The sequence below is a fragment of the Sturnus vulgaris genome, chromosome 10 (genome assembly GCF_052056855.1).
Source record: "Sturnus vulgaris isolate bStuVul1 chromosome 10, bStuVul1.hap1, whole genome shotgun sequence".
NCBI lineage: Eukaryota > Metazoa > Chordata > Aves > Passeriformes > Sturnidae > Sturnus > Sturnus vulgaris.
The window spans coordinates 13,688,560-13,708,076 of NC_142252.1; the positions used below are offsets into that span (position 1 = coordinate 13,688,560).

General features: G+C 36.5%; 1 protein-coding gene across 4 annotated transcripts in view; it reads right to left on the reverse strand.

Annotated features, from left to right (window-relative positions):
- The window catches only part of OPA1 (OPA1 mitochondrial dynamin like GTPase), a 51,065-nt gene extending 33,366 nt beyond the window's left edge, over nucleotides 1-17,699 (reverse strand). Inside the window, exons 1-9 of one of the 4 annotated variants that reach the window (XM_014888838.2) lie at nucleotides 17,569-17,699; nucleotides 14,356-14,674; nucleotides 13,954-14,050; nucleotides 12,607-12,714; nucleotides 11,335-11,388; nucleotides 10,411-10,478; nucleotides 5,644-5,742; nucleotides 1,396-1,449; nucleotides 258-362 (exon numbers count right to left, since the gene is read on the reverse strand). In XM_014888838.2, the coding sequence (XP_014744324.1) occupies nucleotides 258-362; nucleotides 1,396-1,449; nucleotides 5,644-5,742; nucleotides 10,411-10,478; nucleotides 11,335-11,388; nucleotides 12,607-12,714; nucleotides 13,954-14,050; nucleotides 14,356-14,674; nucleotides 17,569-17,597 (933 nt within the window). In that variant the 5' untranslated portion in view covers nucleotides 17,598-17,699. The remainder of the gene's footprint in view (nucleotides 1-257; nucleotides 363-1,395; nucleotides 1,450-5,643; nucleotides 5,743-10,410; nucleotides 10,479-11,334; nucleotides 11,389-12,606; nucleotides 12,715-13,953; nucleotides 14,051-14,355; nucleotides 14,675-17,568) is intronic. The other 3 variants (XM_014888840.2, XM_014888841.2, XM_014888842.2) reach the window with 3 other exon arrangements.
- Between the last annotated feature and the right edge of the window lie 1,818 nt (nucleotides 17,700-19,517).

Consider the following 19,517-nt stretch of genomic DNA (forward strand, 5'->3'; position numbering starts at 1 on the left):
TTCCCAATCACTTATGTAAGTTATTTAGTTAGACATAGTAACCCCTTTTTGTTTTTCAATTGAAGCCATTTCCAGAAGTTATATAGTTAAAAAATAAAGGATGTATAACAGTTTTGATGACTCAAAGAATTAACAGAGGTATCTTAAAACAAATGTTAAAAGTTAAAAATTTATATATGAATTAACAAATGCAATTTAGAATAGCATAATGGAAAATATGGCATAATTCTATTTCAATGCAGTTTTGTAACACATACCTTTAACTTCCTCTGATGAATTCCCTTGTCATCTTTTTGCAGTACCAATTTTCTTAATTCTTTGTTCTCCTTCTCTAATCGCTCGAGCATTCTTTGGTATTTGAGCTATAAAAAGTATTACAAACATATTTGTATAATTATGGACATAGTAGATTCACATGAGCAAAGTTTTACCTATGAAAAATTTATAATCCTTCAGGCAGGTCTTTCAGAAAGACAGAAACCTCTGTGATCGTTACTTATTAAGAATACAAGGTCACCAATTTTTTTTTTTTGCAATGCAATTCCTTTGTTTCAGAAGTTTTTATAAGACCACACAGTTCAAACCTCAGGACACAAAGATCAATCTTTAAGCACCTTAAAGCATCATTTTCAAAGAAGCTACACATTGAATCAGACAGAAATCAGCGTCAGTGGGAACTGGCCATTCAATCAAAATGGAACTTGAATGTAAACGTGCAAGACCCATTCTTCAGCATAAAACTTCAGACAGAAATACAACAGTACCAGCCTAGCCCTGTTTAGGAGACTGCAACAGTACTCTGAACATGAGAGATGTAGATAGTATTGATATCTACTCTGAAAATGTTTCTCTACAATATGGAAATGTATTTGGCTTGAGTGTACTTTTAAAACCAAATCAAATATCAATATGTTATTAAAAAAGGTAAATAATAAATGCACTCAAGACTAGCAAATATATAATGAGGTTAGTAAAGCCCCTATAAAAAAATGTAGCTGGGCCAAAGAGCCAATCAATTTAGAAGCCTGCAGATAAAAGATTAATTTTACATTAACACAAACAAGAAAACCAGAACACTGACAAATATGACTAATGTGCATCATCCCTGAAAAAATCTAGCTTACAAATAATTAGCTCTGCCTTGCTAATCAAGGCGAGATTAAAACTTGGTTGGAATGAGGTCTTGCATTCTTTAAGTCATTGTCAGAGAAGAACAGACTAGACTGACCTTTGGTCTGTGCCAGCACAGGGGACTCTGCACCCATACATTCAGACTGAATGTGAAAAAGCACCACATTTTTACCAAATATACTTCAGGTATGCTTTTGTCTAGTAAATCTGAGTTTTGCTGCACATAAATCACTACTTAGAGCATCAATAACTCAGAAAAGTCACCTGAGTGCGTAGAAGTTCTTCTTGAAGTTGATCAATCTTCTCTTTGTCAGAAACCTACAAAGAAAAATAATCATGGCTACCACCACTTGTTTAGTTTAGGCACTGTAAGTAACCAAATTACGAAATGAAAGTTTCATTCCACGTAAGAAAAGTGGCTTAACATGCATTTTACAGCAAGTAAAATACTTCAATTAGCATTTGAAATTTAAAGCTGATGGAAAGCCCCATCTGCAACAGGAGGTTCACATCAGAGAACTGTCTGAATTTCAGTACATGCAAATGTAAAAATTAACCCTTCAAGACTTAATACTGGGAAAGTGGACTTAAGGAAAAGCAGCTTCATATGGAGCTGAGATTCCTGGCCACGGAACTAAATGTAGTTTTAGTGGTCAAACTCTCAGGATCTTGTATATTCATTTTCTGTATTAGCACCATCTTAATGGTGCTTCATAAAATCACTTAACACCTGCTTGCTAAAGAAAATACTTTCAGATGAATATTCACTGTTTATGAATATTCATAAGCATTCTTATTTCATATTTGTTTGTCAGAATTCTAAATGTGCTGCACAACTTCATGCATTTTAGATAGGCAGGACAGTCTTGAAGGTTTATTTCAAAATTATTTAAATTACATTAAAACTGGAAAAATTAGGATATTATAGTACAAGAGATCTTGAGGTTCAAGGCACTAATGTAATAAGATCAAGCACTAAGAAACATTCCAAGCCAAATGTTCCTAAAATGTGTTCAAGATGCAGTAAACAGTTGTTTTAAACAATCCCCTTTTAATAACACAAAGACAAAAAGCATAAATGGTGGAATACAAATTCTTATGACGTAAATATTTACAAACAACAAAATCTGACTGATTGATCTTGACTGATTAAATATTCAATTTAGAAAAAATGATAACCTAAACAATTACTGAGTGTATCAGTATTTAAACAAAGTTCATGTGATAAAGCCCATGTGATATTTACAACTCAAGTTAGCTTTAGATGAGATAGAGCATATTATCTAATAGGCAGAGGACAGCTGTTATTTAGACATAAATTAATTCCATTACTAAAATTTAACAACAGTTGTTACAGACTAAACAAGAATAATCCACAATTATTCATAGTGATCAATATCATTCCGCTGTTAAGCCTGAAGAATTGTGTCTGCACTTTATAGAAAGAAATCCAAGCTGACATTTCCATCTTATTCCAATTATTTTCTTTCATAAAGAGCAAAGACAAAATGCTGTAAATTAACTTTTCATTGCTGTTAATTAGTTCAGTGGTAGCAAAAGTACATCAGAAACAGGGTTAGTTGAACAGAGGACTTGATGCATGCAGCCACAAGGTGCTGTATGTAAATAAACATTTACATATGCACACACCTCCAACACCTCACAGATAGAAGGGGAAAATAAAACAGGAAGACAAAGAGAATGATGTGCAGAGCCAAAAGAAGCAAGAAAATTTAGCAAAGAAAAGGAAAACAAAGTATTTCCATGTGCTGCAGACATTCAAAGGAGATAACATTTTCCTGCTCTTTGCTGTTCTCAAAGGACTTGTGCCATGATGCACCTCTGAGGTGCTTCCCTACAGACATCTCCAGCCATGGGCACTGGCTGTGTGGGCTGAGGCTTCTGTTCAACACTGAAAGTCAAAATATTGCACAGTCTCAAGTTGCAAGATCAGAAGCAATGAATTATGTAGCACTAGATGAATTAATTCTAACAAGGATGTTAGGTAAGTTATGTCAAAACCAACAAACAGCTCTAGAATTATGTCCTTGCCTCAGCATACATGTGTGATTCCAGTGTTAGTACATACAGTATTTTGAATATGTGGTTCATAATATTGCTAGAAAATTTTAAGTTGCCAATAAAAGCTAAAGCTAATGTATCAATTTGAATTGCTAACAGTCACATAACACTGATTTCTACCCTCCTTCTCCAAAAAATATCAATTATTAAAGTATGTTCATATAGGCACATGAGTATCTGTTTAATCCAGTTCAATATGGTTTGTAACTCAACATTCCTCCCTCTTTCCCCATTGCCATCATAAAGAATTATGAGAAAAGAATACTGGAGATTTATTTTTAATCAAGAGCCCTTGCACCTAGATATCTGTTCACTAAGATACCCAAAAGCTCCTTATAGAGTCACACATTTTGCATAGCAGTTGCTTTTCAACAGCCTTTGTCACATATTGCATAAAATAATTATGCACATCTGAAAATTCAGTACCTTTGGAACCACAGCCTTTGGTCTTGCATATTCTCTAAATAGACTACAAATAATTTTAAATTAATTATATGCAGAACTACAATGATTTCCAATAATTTAAATGGAAATATCAAGGCCCAGACAAAATGCATTCAAGTAGCCATGCACAGTGCAGCTCTACCAGACTAAACAACTTGACTCCTAAATACTTATCAACAGGCTGCCCAAAAAAAAAAAATCAACAGAAGAGGATTAAATTTTCGTTTTCAATATCTTTTCCTGATTGTGAGATGGTTATTCAATTTACAACTGCAGTAGATTTCATGCTGAGTAAATAAATTAAAATGGAAAAATACACAAGTAAATTGGGTAAAAAAGCTTTCAAGAACAGAAAATAAAATAATCATGTTTTCTTACAGACATGCAAGCAAGCCAACTCAGTTAAAAAATTAAAAAGGTTAGTTTATGCCCTGTCAGAAGGGCCTGCAGTGACTTATTTAAATGACAGTCACAATTTGTTCTTCCAAAGGAGAATATGGATCAATTATTGGATTCTTTGACCCATATCCTCATATCAAGGTATTAAAGAAAATAGTTTACCATCTCTTTCAAACTGATTAAAACAAAGGTTAGTGGGACAAACATGACTCATTCCTTGCAGTAAGGCATGTATGCCAAATAGCACATTGAATCTGAAGTGAAAACTTCCTATAGGCAAAGGAAGGCAGACCTGCAATCCTCTGAAAACACAGAGTACCTGCCATGGAGGGCAGGATAACATTTACAAAGACAGCCCTTGCAGTTTCTTCACAGCTTGGGAATTGTGGAATTACTAGCAACAAAGTACTAACGAAGTAGAATCTCAATTAGAAATAAATGTAGCATCAAGTTCATTTTTCTTCCTGGTTGTGTTTATTAGGCTGATAACTTTTTATGTATCAAATATTGTGTTGTTTTCCCAGCAATTTTTACAAGTTCATACATTTTATTATTACTTCAATCTACTATTCCATACTCCCAGCTCTCTCAATAAACTGTATACATTCTAATAAGGGAGCTTGTAACTCTAAACCATATAAAACAATATGGGAAGCAAGTAAAACATTGAAAAAAAACATTACTATACTTTCAGAGAACACAGATTTTCCTCTGTTGATGGACTAAAAAGCATGACAATTACAGCTATGCAAATATGTCTACAAGTTGAATTCATATTTAGTGCATTCCTCTTTCTGTGGGATTTTTCTTCAGATGTACAGATGATCAAGTTCTGGATTCAGTGCTCAATTCCAAAGCCGTTGAAAAGTACAACTAATCACAAAGCTTTTGAGGAGGCACAAAAGCAGCCAAAAAAGCAATGTGGTCAAGAATTACAGATTGCAACAGATCAGACAACTAAAATATCCCAAAATTTAAGAGGAACTTCCAATCAGCCATATAATAATTAATAAAGTGATCAGAGCTTAAATAAGAGAAGTGCAGATGTTCAACAAGCACAAAAAAATCAGTAAAAAATCCGCTTTAAGATGGAAAACAGACAAGGGACTACCACTGATGTAGATACTGTTATTATTAGCAGTATGCAATTGTCTGTGCAAAATTATTACCAAGGAGCTTGTCGTTTTCAGATTGGCAAGAGCATAAAGCAGGGGAGTAAAGCTCCCAGAGATACATTCCCTGCAAATAGCTACACACTTACAAGACAGAGCTACCATAAACAAGCAAAAGGAAACAGATTTGTCATTAATTCATGTATTTTCCTTAAATGCATTTTTAATGTATGATCTTTAAATAACAGAGGCAGAAACAATACAATTTCAAACAGACACAAAGTACCTGTTTTGCTTTTAACATCATGCTTTAAATGCAACTTGGTTAAACTGAAACAGGACTATACATCTGTAGTGAAGTCGGCCAATTATTTGCGTCCACGATTTAATTAGTTAGATTTTTCTAGCTCAAATGCAGAGAGCTGAAGTATTTGATTAGAGTGAATGCAGAACATATCGTCCCTTAAGCCATCACCTTTCGCTTCTGCTGGGAAGAGAAGCCAGCGGCTCTGCGCGCTTCCTCTTCGTGCTGCTGGATTTGCTGTTGTAACAGAATGAGCTCCCCAAGCAGGCCCTGCCGTGAGTTTATAATAAAAAGGAGAGGAAAAATTTGGGGTGTAAGGAGAACAAAGTTAAACCAAAATGCATGACAAAGACAGATGAAAAACAGGTACGAACGGGTCAGTTCAAACAAAAGTGAAATTTCATTAGCAAGATCTCTTGCTAGCTGGAGTGGATAGAGCCAGCAAATCCATGCACTTTGCAAGTCTAGGTAGAACAAAGCAACCAACATTCAGCTACATTTTACAATTATATTCAACTGTAACTAAGCATCTAAATATTTTAAAAATTCTATCATACCTATCTCAGCTTTAAAATATTATCAAATTGTTCAGTTCAGTTTTGCCAGTAAAACTTCCTTAAGGTTTTTTGCTTTGATTTTATTACTAGCAAAATACAGCTTATAAAAAGATGATTTTTGTCTGCTACTTAACTTTCTCAAACTAGCAGAAGAAAAATAGTTTCTCGAGCATAAAAAATAAAAAGCTCTCTCTCCACTTCTGTAACACATTGCAGTTTAAATTCATGCTGTCATATAACCCTTCCTGATCATTAAAAAAATCCCTAAAATTTGATGCTTATTCTTTTACTCATTCAGCATTTTCACAAAGCTTAGTTCTCTTCTCCCTCCACACCAAACAATCCTATAATGGTGAGCTGTCTTTCAACACTGGTTAAGAAATACTATGCTAGCATCTACAGGAAGTTTATGAACTGTTTATTTCAGAGAAAGCAGAGAAGAATCTAAATGGACTATTTAAATAAAGCTCTTTAAAAAATATTAGACCTTCTAAGAAAACATTCAATGAAATGAAGTGTTTCAAAAATGTACTTCAGGAATCAAAACAAGCTCTGAAACACAAGTTTGGTGTAAGAATTCAAGACATCCATCATCAAGGTATACATTTGTTGCATGAAATACACACAGGCATGTACACATAAGGATAAACACAAGAGAATGGATAAAAAGAGACACAGAATCACATGACCAAATATAAACGTTTGTTAAACAGTGATTTGTATCATTTGAAGCATAGAAAAATCTTCTCATTTGCATTTTACTGAACCACTTTCAGATTTAATAAATGCCTCTAATGTCAAACTAGCAAATGCACTAGAACTGTGCCAGGAACTTAGGCAAAGGATTTCATTACTACACAGCAGCAAGGAGAGGAAGCCTCATGGCTACCTTTAGTATTGAAAGAACAATAATAGTATTTTGCCATTTTGGAGACAAGGAAACTCTTGGTATGACCCAACACATTCCCTTTAAAAATTATGTTATGGGTCTAAAAATACAAGGAAAACACTGAACAAAATCTGCCATGAATGCCTTTCAGCATTTAAATAGGAAATGTAACAGAAGTTTGAAGTCACCAAATCAAATTATTTAATGAGCAATTCCTTTCAAAGACATCTGGTACATTTGACTCTTATTCCACAAAGTATGAAAATAATCCTTTTTAACTACAGTCACACCATTTAATAAAATATTCAAATAAAAATTATGTCATTTAAAAGGCTTCTCTGCAAGGTCTTCTTTGTATATATCAATCAATCTCATTAATACTATTTCCTTTATATTTTAGTTCTTAATTTACTGTTTTAGACTAAAAAACAAATTAATATTAAAAAATCAATAACCTTAAATAGCACAGAACTCTACGCACAGCATCCCAGCTCGCATAAAGCAAGCGACAAAACAAAAAAATTTATATCTCTCTGACACTGGACACTATCATTGCATGTTCCCTCCACCAAAATCAATCTGTCCTTTAAAGAATTTTTGCTAGAAAAACCAACACCAATCAATGCCATTTCAAAAATTAAGTTCTTTACAATCATTACATTATTCTTTTCATTGTCAAAGAAACAATGTAGAGGGTAAGGAATTACAGGAATTAAAAGACGACAGTAGTTGACATATTGGGACAAACCCTGACATTGTTACTGTGCATTCTTTAAACTTCTCCCACCCCCTATTTTCTTATATTTAAAGTTAATATACTGTACTGCAGCTGAGTATGACTCTCTCTTTAATCTAAATGGAATACAAAGGAGTGAAAATGATAAGATAGGTAAAGAGATCAATTTTTAATAATTTGACTAAATGTAAGAATTTTATCCAGAGCATCTGTAACCTGAAACTGGAAATTAAGTTGGGAATATAATAGCACTCTTAATAAAACAGATAAAATTATGGAAACTTCATTGCCTAAGTTGCAAGGAAGAATGAAACAAAAAAGAATGTTGAAAAAAGAAATCTGAGTAAGTGACAGTCCTTACTCATCTCTTTTTCACTACAGCAGTAGCTGTAGTCAAGGGCTGTGGGATATTGTGCTGCTCCTCACACCAGCTGAAGGCGAGCGTGTGCAGGCTGAGTGAGACAATCACACACTGCAACTGCTCCAGGGGGCAGCAGGGTCTTCAAGGCATGAGGTGGTTACCAAAGAGCCAGAGCAGACAAAGGACTTTAAGCCCCACATCAAGACCTGAGTCACAGTTTTCAATCCAACTCCACCACAGATATAACCAATACACATTTTCTTTCATGTTAAAAACTAAGCTTTGGAATTTGTTTGCTTTAAGAGAAAACTGTTTCTTAAAGAAATTTTTCATGGAGACAGACAATAGTGCAAGATAACCTAAGAAAGTTACACAACTGTTTCAAGTAGAAGCCTCAACTACTTCCTCACTTACAATACAATACTTCTACTGCATTTTAGTTTTTATAACTGTCTTTGCTCTTCTTTTCCCCAGAACAAAATTTCTTTTTTAATTCAGGTAAAAAGAGATTTAAATGCCACATATTTAAACTACCTATCTGAACGCTCAAGTAATTTTAATTCACTTCTCTTTTAAAAAGATTGTACTTTTTGGATTAAATGAAAGATTGAGATAAGCACATTAGCTGACAAGAAACAGTACAGGCTGATTTGGTGTTCAAGACATCTTTCACTCTCTTGAAAGTTATTTGGCAAAACAACTCACAAACTCGTTTCTCACTCATTCTACTCAAAGCTTTGAGACCTGTCTGAGGACCACATCCAATAACAATTCTTCAAAAAATTCCTTTAAACAAATAATTTCTAGATTTATCAGTTATTAATCTCTAGATTTATCAGTTACTAACCTCTTCACAACGAGACAAAGAAAAGCAACTCATCAGGCACATTTAATATTATACTACAGCACCCATACAATCACTTTATGAACCCATACAACCACAATTCTTAAACTAGCATTGGTTGGCAGTGGTAAACAATGAATACAAAAAGGCCATCTTATCCATTGTCTTGAAAATAATAATTTTGCCTGGCAATAAACTTGCTGATCATGCTCTCTTAGGTATTTATATATACCTACTTTGAAATATTCTGACCAAACTGATCATATTAATTAGCAAATTAGGTTTCTTATCAGATATAATTATTAGACCAGACAAAATTTTCTTAATCATATTGATTCAATGTGCTGATGTTTTCCATACCACAGTCAAAGTTAAAATGCAGATTATCATTGCATCCAAAACAACCACAGGATCGTAAAAAGTTTTAATAATATTACTGGTAATTCAATAATAGTGTCAGTTATTTCAATTATCAGAGACAATAAACTATGATGGCCACTTCTTCACAAACATGTTTTCCACAGTGAAACCTGTGCTAAGTAATCACTCTGCAGAAAAATATAGACAGTTTACAGACAAAGGGGAAATAAAAAGCTAGGTTAATTCTCATGTAAAAATCAATCACTGTTCTACAGGGGGGAAAATGGTTGTAAGATCTGAGCTTTGTACACGTTTCACTATATATTACCATGCAGAATCAATGCAGAATAAATGTATACATGCCTGCATATACAGAAAGTTGTTTATGGAAAAGCCCCAGTTATAGTTCAGAAAATTTCAGTTCAAAAATAACTATATGATAATTTACAAATTCTCTGATGTATATTGTTTTCTTTCCATTTTTGTAAAACAATTTAAAAAAATAAACATAGGAAAAATAAAAAGCCGTTAAAGAATGAGCAACATGACAATTTAGGAATTTAACAGAAACGTTGATGAAAATAAAATGAATAAACGTCACCTTCTTGACTTCAAGAAAAAAAGTGCTAAAACTTCAAGTTACCAAAATACAGTAACATTATTTTTCAGAGAATAGTAACAAAAATATGATGTATACTTTATCTAGATAAAGAAAGTAAAAAACAGACTACTTTAAGAAATGGAAATTCTTTAAGGCGGAAATCCTTAAGCAAGAATTACAACTGTGAAAATGTCAGCAGAAATGAGGTTGGAAGCAGAAATGCATAAAAAAAATATAAACACCTAAACCAACTTCAGTAATAAGCTATAAACTCAAGTGCCATGGAGACCAAGCCCTGAAAAATTGCAAATGCACATACAATACCTAAAATCACATTCTTATTACAGACCAGTTTTCTTAATAATGAAATTACTAAACGTTTTCATGTCGGCTTTGTATTTCCTTACACCAAAAAGTTTATTGTCACTGCACTACTTTTATATACAAAAAGCAGTAATGCCTACTGAAATAATTTTCAACAATAAATTATTTTCAAGTTGCTTCAAATGAACTTCTACAATGGGCTACTAATGCACTTTCAAACAATAAATACTTATTTATAAAGACATTCTCAGGTTTTGAGTAATTACCTTCTTGAACTGTTTGTCATTATCATACCCCTGGTCAGTAGCCCGGAATGCTGTTTCTCCTGGAGAACCTAGGACACAATTACAGAAACTAATAATAAGATGCAAAAGGCACCTGAAAACTATCAAACTATACCTACTAGAAAATTAAAGCTTCAACCCCTATGAGTTAGTAATTCAATAATCTTTGAAGCTCCTATAAAAAAAAATCATTTAAAGAAACTGAAGAAGAAAATAAGTTTAAAACTCATCTGAAAATTTTATATCTAGTTTATCACTCAGAGTAGTTATATCACAAGGGAGCAGGCAGTTTCACTTAGACTATTAAAAGTTCTCAAAAATTAATTATTGTAGAATTAATTTTTGACAAAAACAAAAGGATAACACAAAATCCACTTATGTTACTGTAATGAGAAAAAAAAAATCTTTCCTATTGTAATGACTGGTTTTCAAAAGAAGCTTCTGGAACAAGCCTGAAATAAAGACCATCTGCTAAGGATTGTGGCAGAGATATCAACCATTCTTCTGTTCATTCTCACAGGGGAGGACCTAGGTCAGGGCAAGGCTCTTCACCCAGAGGGTGGCTGGGCACTAGAACAGGCTCCCCAGGGAAGTGGTCACAGCACCAAGCCTGGCAGAGCTCAAGAAGCTTTTGGATATCTCTCTCAGGCACATGGTGGGATTTTTAGGATATCCCTGAAAAGGCCAGGAGTTGGACTCAGTGATCCTGATGGGTCGCTTCCAACTCAGCATATTCTGCAATTCTATGAAGTATTTTTAAAATAGGTGGAAAGTATTTGTATATCCATATTAAGTTGTTGTAAATAGCTGTATTTGTACTGATAGTCACTTCTCTTAGCATAGTAGTGCTTTAACAGTTTGCTGTAAAAAGGCAGGTTAAGGGCAGGAAAAAGGGCTTTTACACACCTAACAACAGAAGTAGATCAGAAGCTCCTATGACTTCACTAACCAAATTGTAACCTGTGAAAAATCAGCAGAAGAGGGGAAATAAAAATTATAAACACAAAACAAAATGCAGAATAAAGATGAGGGATCTTGGTTTCATTTGGTGGACCACACAATCATAAATGGCCATTATGCCAGTGTGAGTATGAAAACAAGTAATAGGCGATGTATCACTATCAGTCAATAACAACACAATTTTAAATTGCTAAAATTTTAAACAGCCAAAATACATAGGAGATTGTAATCTACTTGTCACTCGGCTGAACTTGACCCCTACTTAGATTCTTGCTGTGTTTGTAAGATCAGTAAATTAGTTCTGCCATTGACAGTATTTTAAAGAAACAAAAATGCACTTCTTATGCACACTGATTATGAAAATATTCTCAAACACACTTAGAACAACATCACCCCTCACAGATAGTATCTTTCATGAATACAAATATATGTGGTTTGACAATTACTAAGGTATATAATACAAATAATCTTGCAGTTTATTATAACAATGAACGAAGTTTTGAGCTGTGTAATTAACAAGTCAGATATTATGAACAAATCTGATTATTCTCAGTTTTAAAAAGCCCAGTGGAAGAAATGTCTCATTTAAGTCTGCCAAAACTTAAAAACCATTAAGCCTGCTACTGCCTGGATACACTGAATAGACAAACCACCCCTGTACCTTTTCTGAAGGATTTAAAACTCTTACCAGCTCCTTTGAAACACTGCCCCACCTAACCTAAATCTCCAAGCAAGTTTTCCTGGGTCCATGACCAGATGGAAGACATTATTCAATCCAGAAGAATATCTTTGTTACAAATCCTCTATGTCACACGCTTGCAACATTAAGAGCCTTCGTTCTTAATGATCCAATTCCTTTCTCCGGTCACAGCTGTGATATTGCTACTGTCCAGTGACACTCTCGCCAAGTTCTAGCTGGACACATCCAGCTTCTCTGACTCACTGAAGAACTAAGCTTTCAAGCTGTTAGTTTGGAGTTGCACAACAATTCTAGTTCTCTATTCAATTTCACATTTTAGTTCTCTGCACTTGCTACTAGAATTGTCACTTTAAAAAACACATTAAACTTACTTGTGTTCACAACACTTTCAGAAGAGATATTCAATGCAAACACAAACAGGATCAGCTTTGTTTTAGTGTCTAAGGACACACCTATACCCTCATCACGAAATAGGTTCAGCTTTTCAAATTAAAACTTAGTTGAAAATTTGTTCTCACCAGGAGAAAGAAATCCTTTCAGTGAAGCTAGGCTCTCTCCAATCTTGTCAAAGTCAGGCAGAAGTTTGGCAAGGTCATCTCCATCAGGGAGGGCTTTGAGAAGTTTTTCTAGAAAACAGTACAACAGTTAGTGGGTCAGGCTTTTTTCTATTATTTTTGTGAACAAAAATGACTTAGGCTATAAACCTAGCAACTGTTTCAGGATATGGCTTTTAAAATTTTTTTTTACGAAGTAGGAAGATGTTTCTTTCCACATGCACCTCCCCCCACTATGGTTGGGAAAGACTATCAGATCTGAAAAACCACTTGCTTTTTTAGACTTTGAACTTCCTGATAAGTTGGCTGCCTCAGGTACTTTATAACTGCCAAAAACATATTGCTGCATTTTACCTCATTTCACACATTATTCCTTCACATACTTAGTAGAGGATGTTTTAAAATTATGTGAAACCGTAACTACACTCACATCTTGAATTTTTTGAAGAAAAGCTTAGTTTTCAATTTCATAAACAAGCCAATTTTGTGATCTTTAAAAGCGAAAATCATTAGCTGTAAAGTACTATTAAAATGCAGTGTCCACTTGCAGTAAGAACAAGAAAAACTTGTATCAGTTTTCAATCTCTGCATTTATCTATGCAATACTCACACATGGCATGGAGGTTGGAACTAAATATCTACAAGATCCCTCCCAATCCAAACCATTCTACAATTTTATGCAGTAAAATCTGCACAGAGATTATTTTTTTTTTAAAAAAAGAACACCATGTTTCTACCCTGCCTATAAAATATCACTCAGTTCTTGATTTTCAGATTTCTGTCTTTCATCTAAAAACATACAAAAGTCTCTACTGAAACCTGAAGGCTCAGGAAAGCAAGTCTATTTTTCGTTTTCTTTTCTTCTATGTCTTCAAGATAATTCTGTAGATAGGCAGGTTCGCTATTCTACATTTTCAACTGGTCTTTTACTCACACATATTTTTTACTGATCTATTTACATTTTCAACTGCAAGTCATTCATACAGGAAGAAAGAACTTTCTGTATAATACTACCAAAACCTGTGTGTGTTCCCCTGATCACACTGCAACTCTCCTTTCACTAATGGAATATATGGCTTTATGAAAGGATGCATTAGGGAATATCCATGCTAAACAGAACTTAATTTCTTCTTACAAACATACTGATACAAATGCCTTGGTGAAACACACATCAAACTCCAAAAACAAAAGTCCACTCAAATTACATCTGAAAAGTTACTCCTGGAGTGAGGCCCTGAGGACCAACGCTCCTGTGTTTAAGCTTTACACATGCCAGTCTTTAGACAGAGTAATATCAGGGCTTTGTGGTACCGAAGTCAACAAGCTCATCAAGCTCCCAAATGAAGTCAGGAATAATCCACTTATATTCGTCGAGATCGGGCATCATGTCCTTCCACTGATCATATGTCTAACAGAGAAAGGAAAAAAATCATGGTAGAAACAGAAAAAGAAATGTACACAGAGAAGTGCATGAGCAACTACTACCTACACATGAAACATAGTAGCCCACCATTTTTAGATATGAGTATTACTTTGATCTTTTAAGATCTATAGTAGTTTTCTAAACAATGTTTTCCATATTCACTCATCTTTATTACCATCAGTTAACCAAGCAATGTCATCTTGTATTTTTGTGGCTATAACAAGAACTTCTGTTTTGAAGTATGTAATAACAAAGACAAAATGCATAAAGTAGCTTCCAGAGATAAATACCTTCTTAGCTGTGTAGCCACCTCCTACTGCAGATCCTAAGATGAGATAGCGAACTTTGAGAAGCCTGGAGGCTAATCTGGCCAGCCAAAAGTTCCTGTGGGACTGGTATCCATGTTTTGCATTTAAAAGTTTTGTTTTGTGAAGGGGAAGACGATTCAGAGAAGAGAATTGCTGAATGGATATCCTTAATGGAGGTCTCTGGAACTTTGAACTTGGATAGTAGGGATGATGTATACTTCGGGAAACAAGATGCAGGTTTTGAAGCAGTGATTTTTTCTTTATTCCATAGCTGCTATTTGCTAGACTCCGGCAGATGACACTAAAAGAAAGAAATAAAAACTTTAACTGATTTCTTCAACACAGCATTAACTCAAACACCTCTTCAGAAGCAATCCACATTGTATTTTAGCTGGTTTCAGATAATCTTATCACATCGCCTTAAATGTACAATTTCCAGCTACTGCTGCTATGCTTATGAGGAAAATAAAAAGCTGCAAACATTTTTAACAGGTGTAGTATTTTTAGTGACTACAGGCATAAAATGTTAACTACAAATTCTGAAGTCTGTTATGGATTACATTTAACTTTCACACTTCCATAAGGCAACTAAAAGCGAAATTTGGGCTAGAGTCCACAGAAGACTCAAACATAGAAGAAAACAGTTTGGCCTGTCTTATTCTCTAAATGAACTTCTAGAGAACATTAAGTTAGTAAAGGATTTCCAAACTTTAAAAAACCCAATACATAGAAAAAAAAATCCTATGTAGGCCAAGCATGTGTTTAATAACATCTTTCAGTTCCTTTCACTTGCTGTGGTTCCAGGATTACAAGACTATGGTTTTGTCTTGGGTCATGCACAGAAGATTAGTTCTGGAGAGGGCTGCACCATGTACATTGATGCTTTCATGAAGGAATTCAGACTTAAGATGGAAAGGTCTGGAAATTTGACTCTGAAAGCAGAGCACAGCCATGAGAAGCCCATGGTAAAACACAGGAGCCTTATCAATCCTGCCTATGTTAAGCAAGCACATGGCCTGGAATAAAACTTAGGTACTTTTGATTACACTATCTGCATGCTGCAATGGCTTGAGGCAATTTCGTTGGTTTAGGGAAAAGACGACTACTCTAAAAAAAGTAATTTCTTCTGTAACTTTTTGGATGTACCATCATCTCAGAATAGTTAATATTAAATCATTTAGTGAATGCAAAATATGTATTAAGTTACAGGCTTGAAATTTTAAATGTTGAAATGAAAGCTTGTCTTTTGATGGTTTTTTCAGGGTTTTCAATATTATCAAGTGCATTTACTTCCAAATGGGACAAATAAAAAAAAAAGTGCTTCATATCACTGAAATGTCAAATTATGAATCCCATAATCCTAAAACATTTAAAATTAACAGATTTTAACAAGAAATAGTGAATCGTATTTAGTAGAAAATAATTTCTAATAACATGCTCTATGATCTGTACAGTTCTTTGCCTCAAGATTTTCAATGTACTAGAGATGACAGGCACATTCTTAATGTCCGAAGAAGTGAAACACTTTGTCATAAAAATGACTTTTAATCCAGAAACTGAGATTTTGGAAGATGAGTTAAAAATCAGAATTCAGACATTTTTCTCTCTTAAAGACCAATTTTGCCATTGAGATAAGTTTAGAAATTTCCTTTAGTGCAATGGAAAACTCAGCAAAGGAACTCCAGGGACTGCTCTGAAAGTCCTTGTTCCTAAGTCACTAAGGCTGTGAAGGACATCCTGTGCTGCTACACTAAACTATCTCTACAAGGCTGGGCTTTGGCAATAAGAAACTTAGAATCTAGAAATAGTAAGTAGGAACAGAACAATTCCTAAACCAGTAAATCATTTCTCTTCTTGGACATGGAATTACAAGAGACTCAGAAATTAACTACAAATAGAAACAATACAAAAGTGCCTCCACACTTGAAATGTCTTCTTTCCCAGTTTTGAAGCCAGGTTTTTAAATTAGGGTGTGATAAGCCTGTATGAAGCATGCCAATGATTGGGTTGTTTATTATTTTGTTTTGCAGTCATTACCATTTCACAGATATTTATTATTTTCAGTAGAGACCATGTGGTGGCACATACCATGGCAGTCACTCCTCACTATTCATCTTCACCTGGGCTAAAGGCATTTTGTGTAATATTATGTGACTTTCTTCTCAGGGAATTTTCTTTTAGAACACATTGTGTTTTACAGTATTCAATATGTGTGTTTACACTGAAGGAAAAATTGAATTCCACTACAGTCGTCTGGCAAAACCTCAATCCACAACTTCCTTTTGGGTGTTATTGCATATTTCAAAGTCAACTGCTTTACTTGCACATCTGAAATCTTGTTATTCATTAAAACCCTCACTACTCCTCCATCACACCAAAACTTTCATTTTCTATTTCCTCTCTCCTCCTGCTGCTAGGCCTCCTGATGAATACTGACCAAAAAATCACCTTGCGATCTTCAACGAAAAGTACAGCCAGATTGAAAAGGATGGCAGAACAATGCTATTAAATGAAGTACTTAATGAGTTCCAAATTTCAAGCCTCTGCAACATTGGTTTTAACAGTAACAAAAACTATCCTTCTGGACACGAGTAGCTCTGCCTGATTATAGGCCTGCAACCCTACACTGAGATTATAAGTGTCTGGTAAAACACAAAGAAGTGGCCTGCTATGCCTGTGACTACAAAGCAAACGCAACAAAAAGCACGGCAGCATTTTCTTTCTCATTCAGTAATGCTTATTTTCCTACTGCTGCTCCCAAAGAGGGACTGGAACTAGATCATCTTCACGTTCCCCTTCCAACCCAAACCATTCCATGACTCTATGAAATTTGCCAAGGAACATCGTGCTATTATCCACCATTCACGGTCATTGCTCCAGCCTGGAATGGTGTAGCAGAACGGTGGAAAACAAGCGGAACGCAAGGCAGCTGCTGGGAGAGACAAGGCGCCTCGAGCACCCCAGGGCGAGAATGCGGGAGAAGCAGCTCCCTTCTACAAACACCGCTTCCCCTAGGTCCCAGGGGAGCTGGAGGATGGGAAACTGCCCAGCCCGGGGGTACCAGGCTGCCGCCTGCAGCAGCCTCAGGCCCAGCCCTGCGCCACTCACACCCGCACCTGCACCTGCACGTCGCACCCCAACCCGCTGTGCTGCCCCGCCTCCCCCGCCAGGGGTACCAGGCCCCATCCTGCTTACCAAGCCGCCGCCGCCCGCGTCCGCCACATCGTAAAGGCCGGCAGGTAGCGGGAGCGGCCCGGGAGCCGCAGGAGCGCGGCCGGGCTGAGGGCAAGGGCAGGGGCGGCCGCTTCCGGGCACAGCGGTCCGCGCAGCCTGCCCCACCGGAAACCGCGCCTCACTGCGCGAAGGTTCCGGGCTCGGCGGCAGAGAAGGAGGGAGAGTTTAGAGGGAGCACCGCGGGGCCCGGGCGGCCAGGAGCGGAGAATCGGGGAGTGCTGGATCTGTTATACTTGGATCAGAGATCCCCCCACCGGCATCGTGCATCTGTCACACCTGGATCAGGGATCTCCGCACCGGCATCATGGATCTGTCACACTGCGGGCCTGGATCCCTGCACCGGGATCATGGATCTGTCACACTTTTATCGGGGATCTCCGCAGCGGCGTCATCCATCTGTCACGCTTGGATCACGGATCCCCACGTCTAGGGCATGGATCCCTCACCCCGCGGTCCTGGATCCCAGCACCGGGATCATGGATCCCTCACCCCGTGGTCCTGGATCCCCCACACCAGGCTCTGTGCCCCCTCACACCCCAGTGATCGCCTCGGGGCCTCGTCCCTGTGCCCCTGGCCCCTGTCGGGCTCCCCAGCGCGGCTCGGCCCGGCCCGGCCGGGCTGGAGCGGTGCTGAGGTGAAGCCCAGCCCGGCCGGTGGTATCAGGGTCTGCCACGCTATTACAGATAGGATTCTGATGAGTCCCCAGCTGTTGTGTCTGGGCAGTGCATGACACGGGTGGCAGCGCTGCCTTGAAAGCTGGAAAACACAAGGTGTTTCCCAGCGGCTTCTGTGAGTTGTTGGGATTTTTTCCCGGCCATACTGAAACAAGAGGCAAAGGAGGCACCAGAAGAGTTGATCAGCTCCATCCGTCTGCCCTCACACAGGATCACCTCTGGTTAGGTCATGTCTGAGCAGTGCGTGCCACACCTGTCCCTAAAGACCACAGACATTGGAGTGTTCACCTGGCAAAGCCAGTGCTTGCTAACTTTAGTAGAAAGTATTCCCTTTTGCCTGATCTGAATCTTTCTTGTAACATGTCCACAGTGGACATGGATAGTATTATATTCTCCAGTTACGTGTTTGAAGACTGTTGCCATGACTCTTCTCAGTCTCCTTTTCTTTAGATATAACAACACTAAGTACCTCTTCCATATTCTACAACTCCTTTGTCATTCTTCTTGGTGCTGTCCTGTGGACTGTCACCTGTTGATTCACTGCTTCCTTTCTATAATGTGGCCAGAACTGGATGTCACAGGCTGAGAAACAGAAAATGAAATTTGGGGTGCTTTAGAGGTCAGGCTTCTGTTTATACTGTGAGATTTTTCAAAGCAAAATAAATTGCATAAGGATGACATAATATATACATGTGTTTTCAGCACTGAGATAAAAGTTATTGGGATGGGATGAGATGAGGCATGTGTTTTTGTCTCTTGCTTGCCTACTTTGTGACTATTTATTTATAAGTTTAAGGGACTATATTTTAAATCCTACTTTGCTTTTATATTTTAGCTTGACCAGTTATTTTTAGAATTTATGTATGATTTTTAAGGCAAGTTTCAATTTAAAAATATTAATGATAATACTCTATAGGACATGCTAACAAATAACTTCTTATGAATAAATACTATGTAATTCTTGCTCGAAACAGTAGAGAGCATTACATAACTAAAGGTTCCACTTCAGGCTGCTTTTTCTCCAGATGATGGTGAACATGCTTAAGAAAATGAGCAAATGTCTTTGTTGAAATGAACAAACCATCTTCTTTGGTTCTAGATTAACACTTTGATGTGTGATAGATTGTCAGACTATGGAAATAATTAACGTTTTGCACCTTTAACCTGTTTTTGCTTCATTTTCATTTGTAAAGGTATAAATACTCCTATAAGAGTGTTCTCTAGGAGTGCAGAACA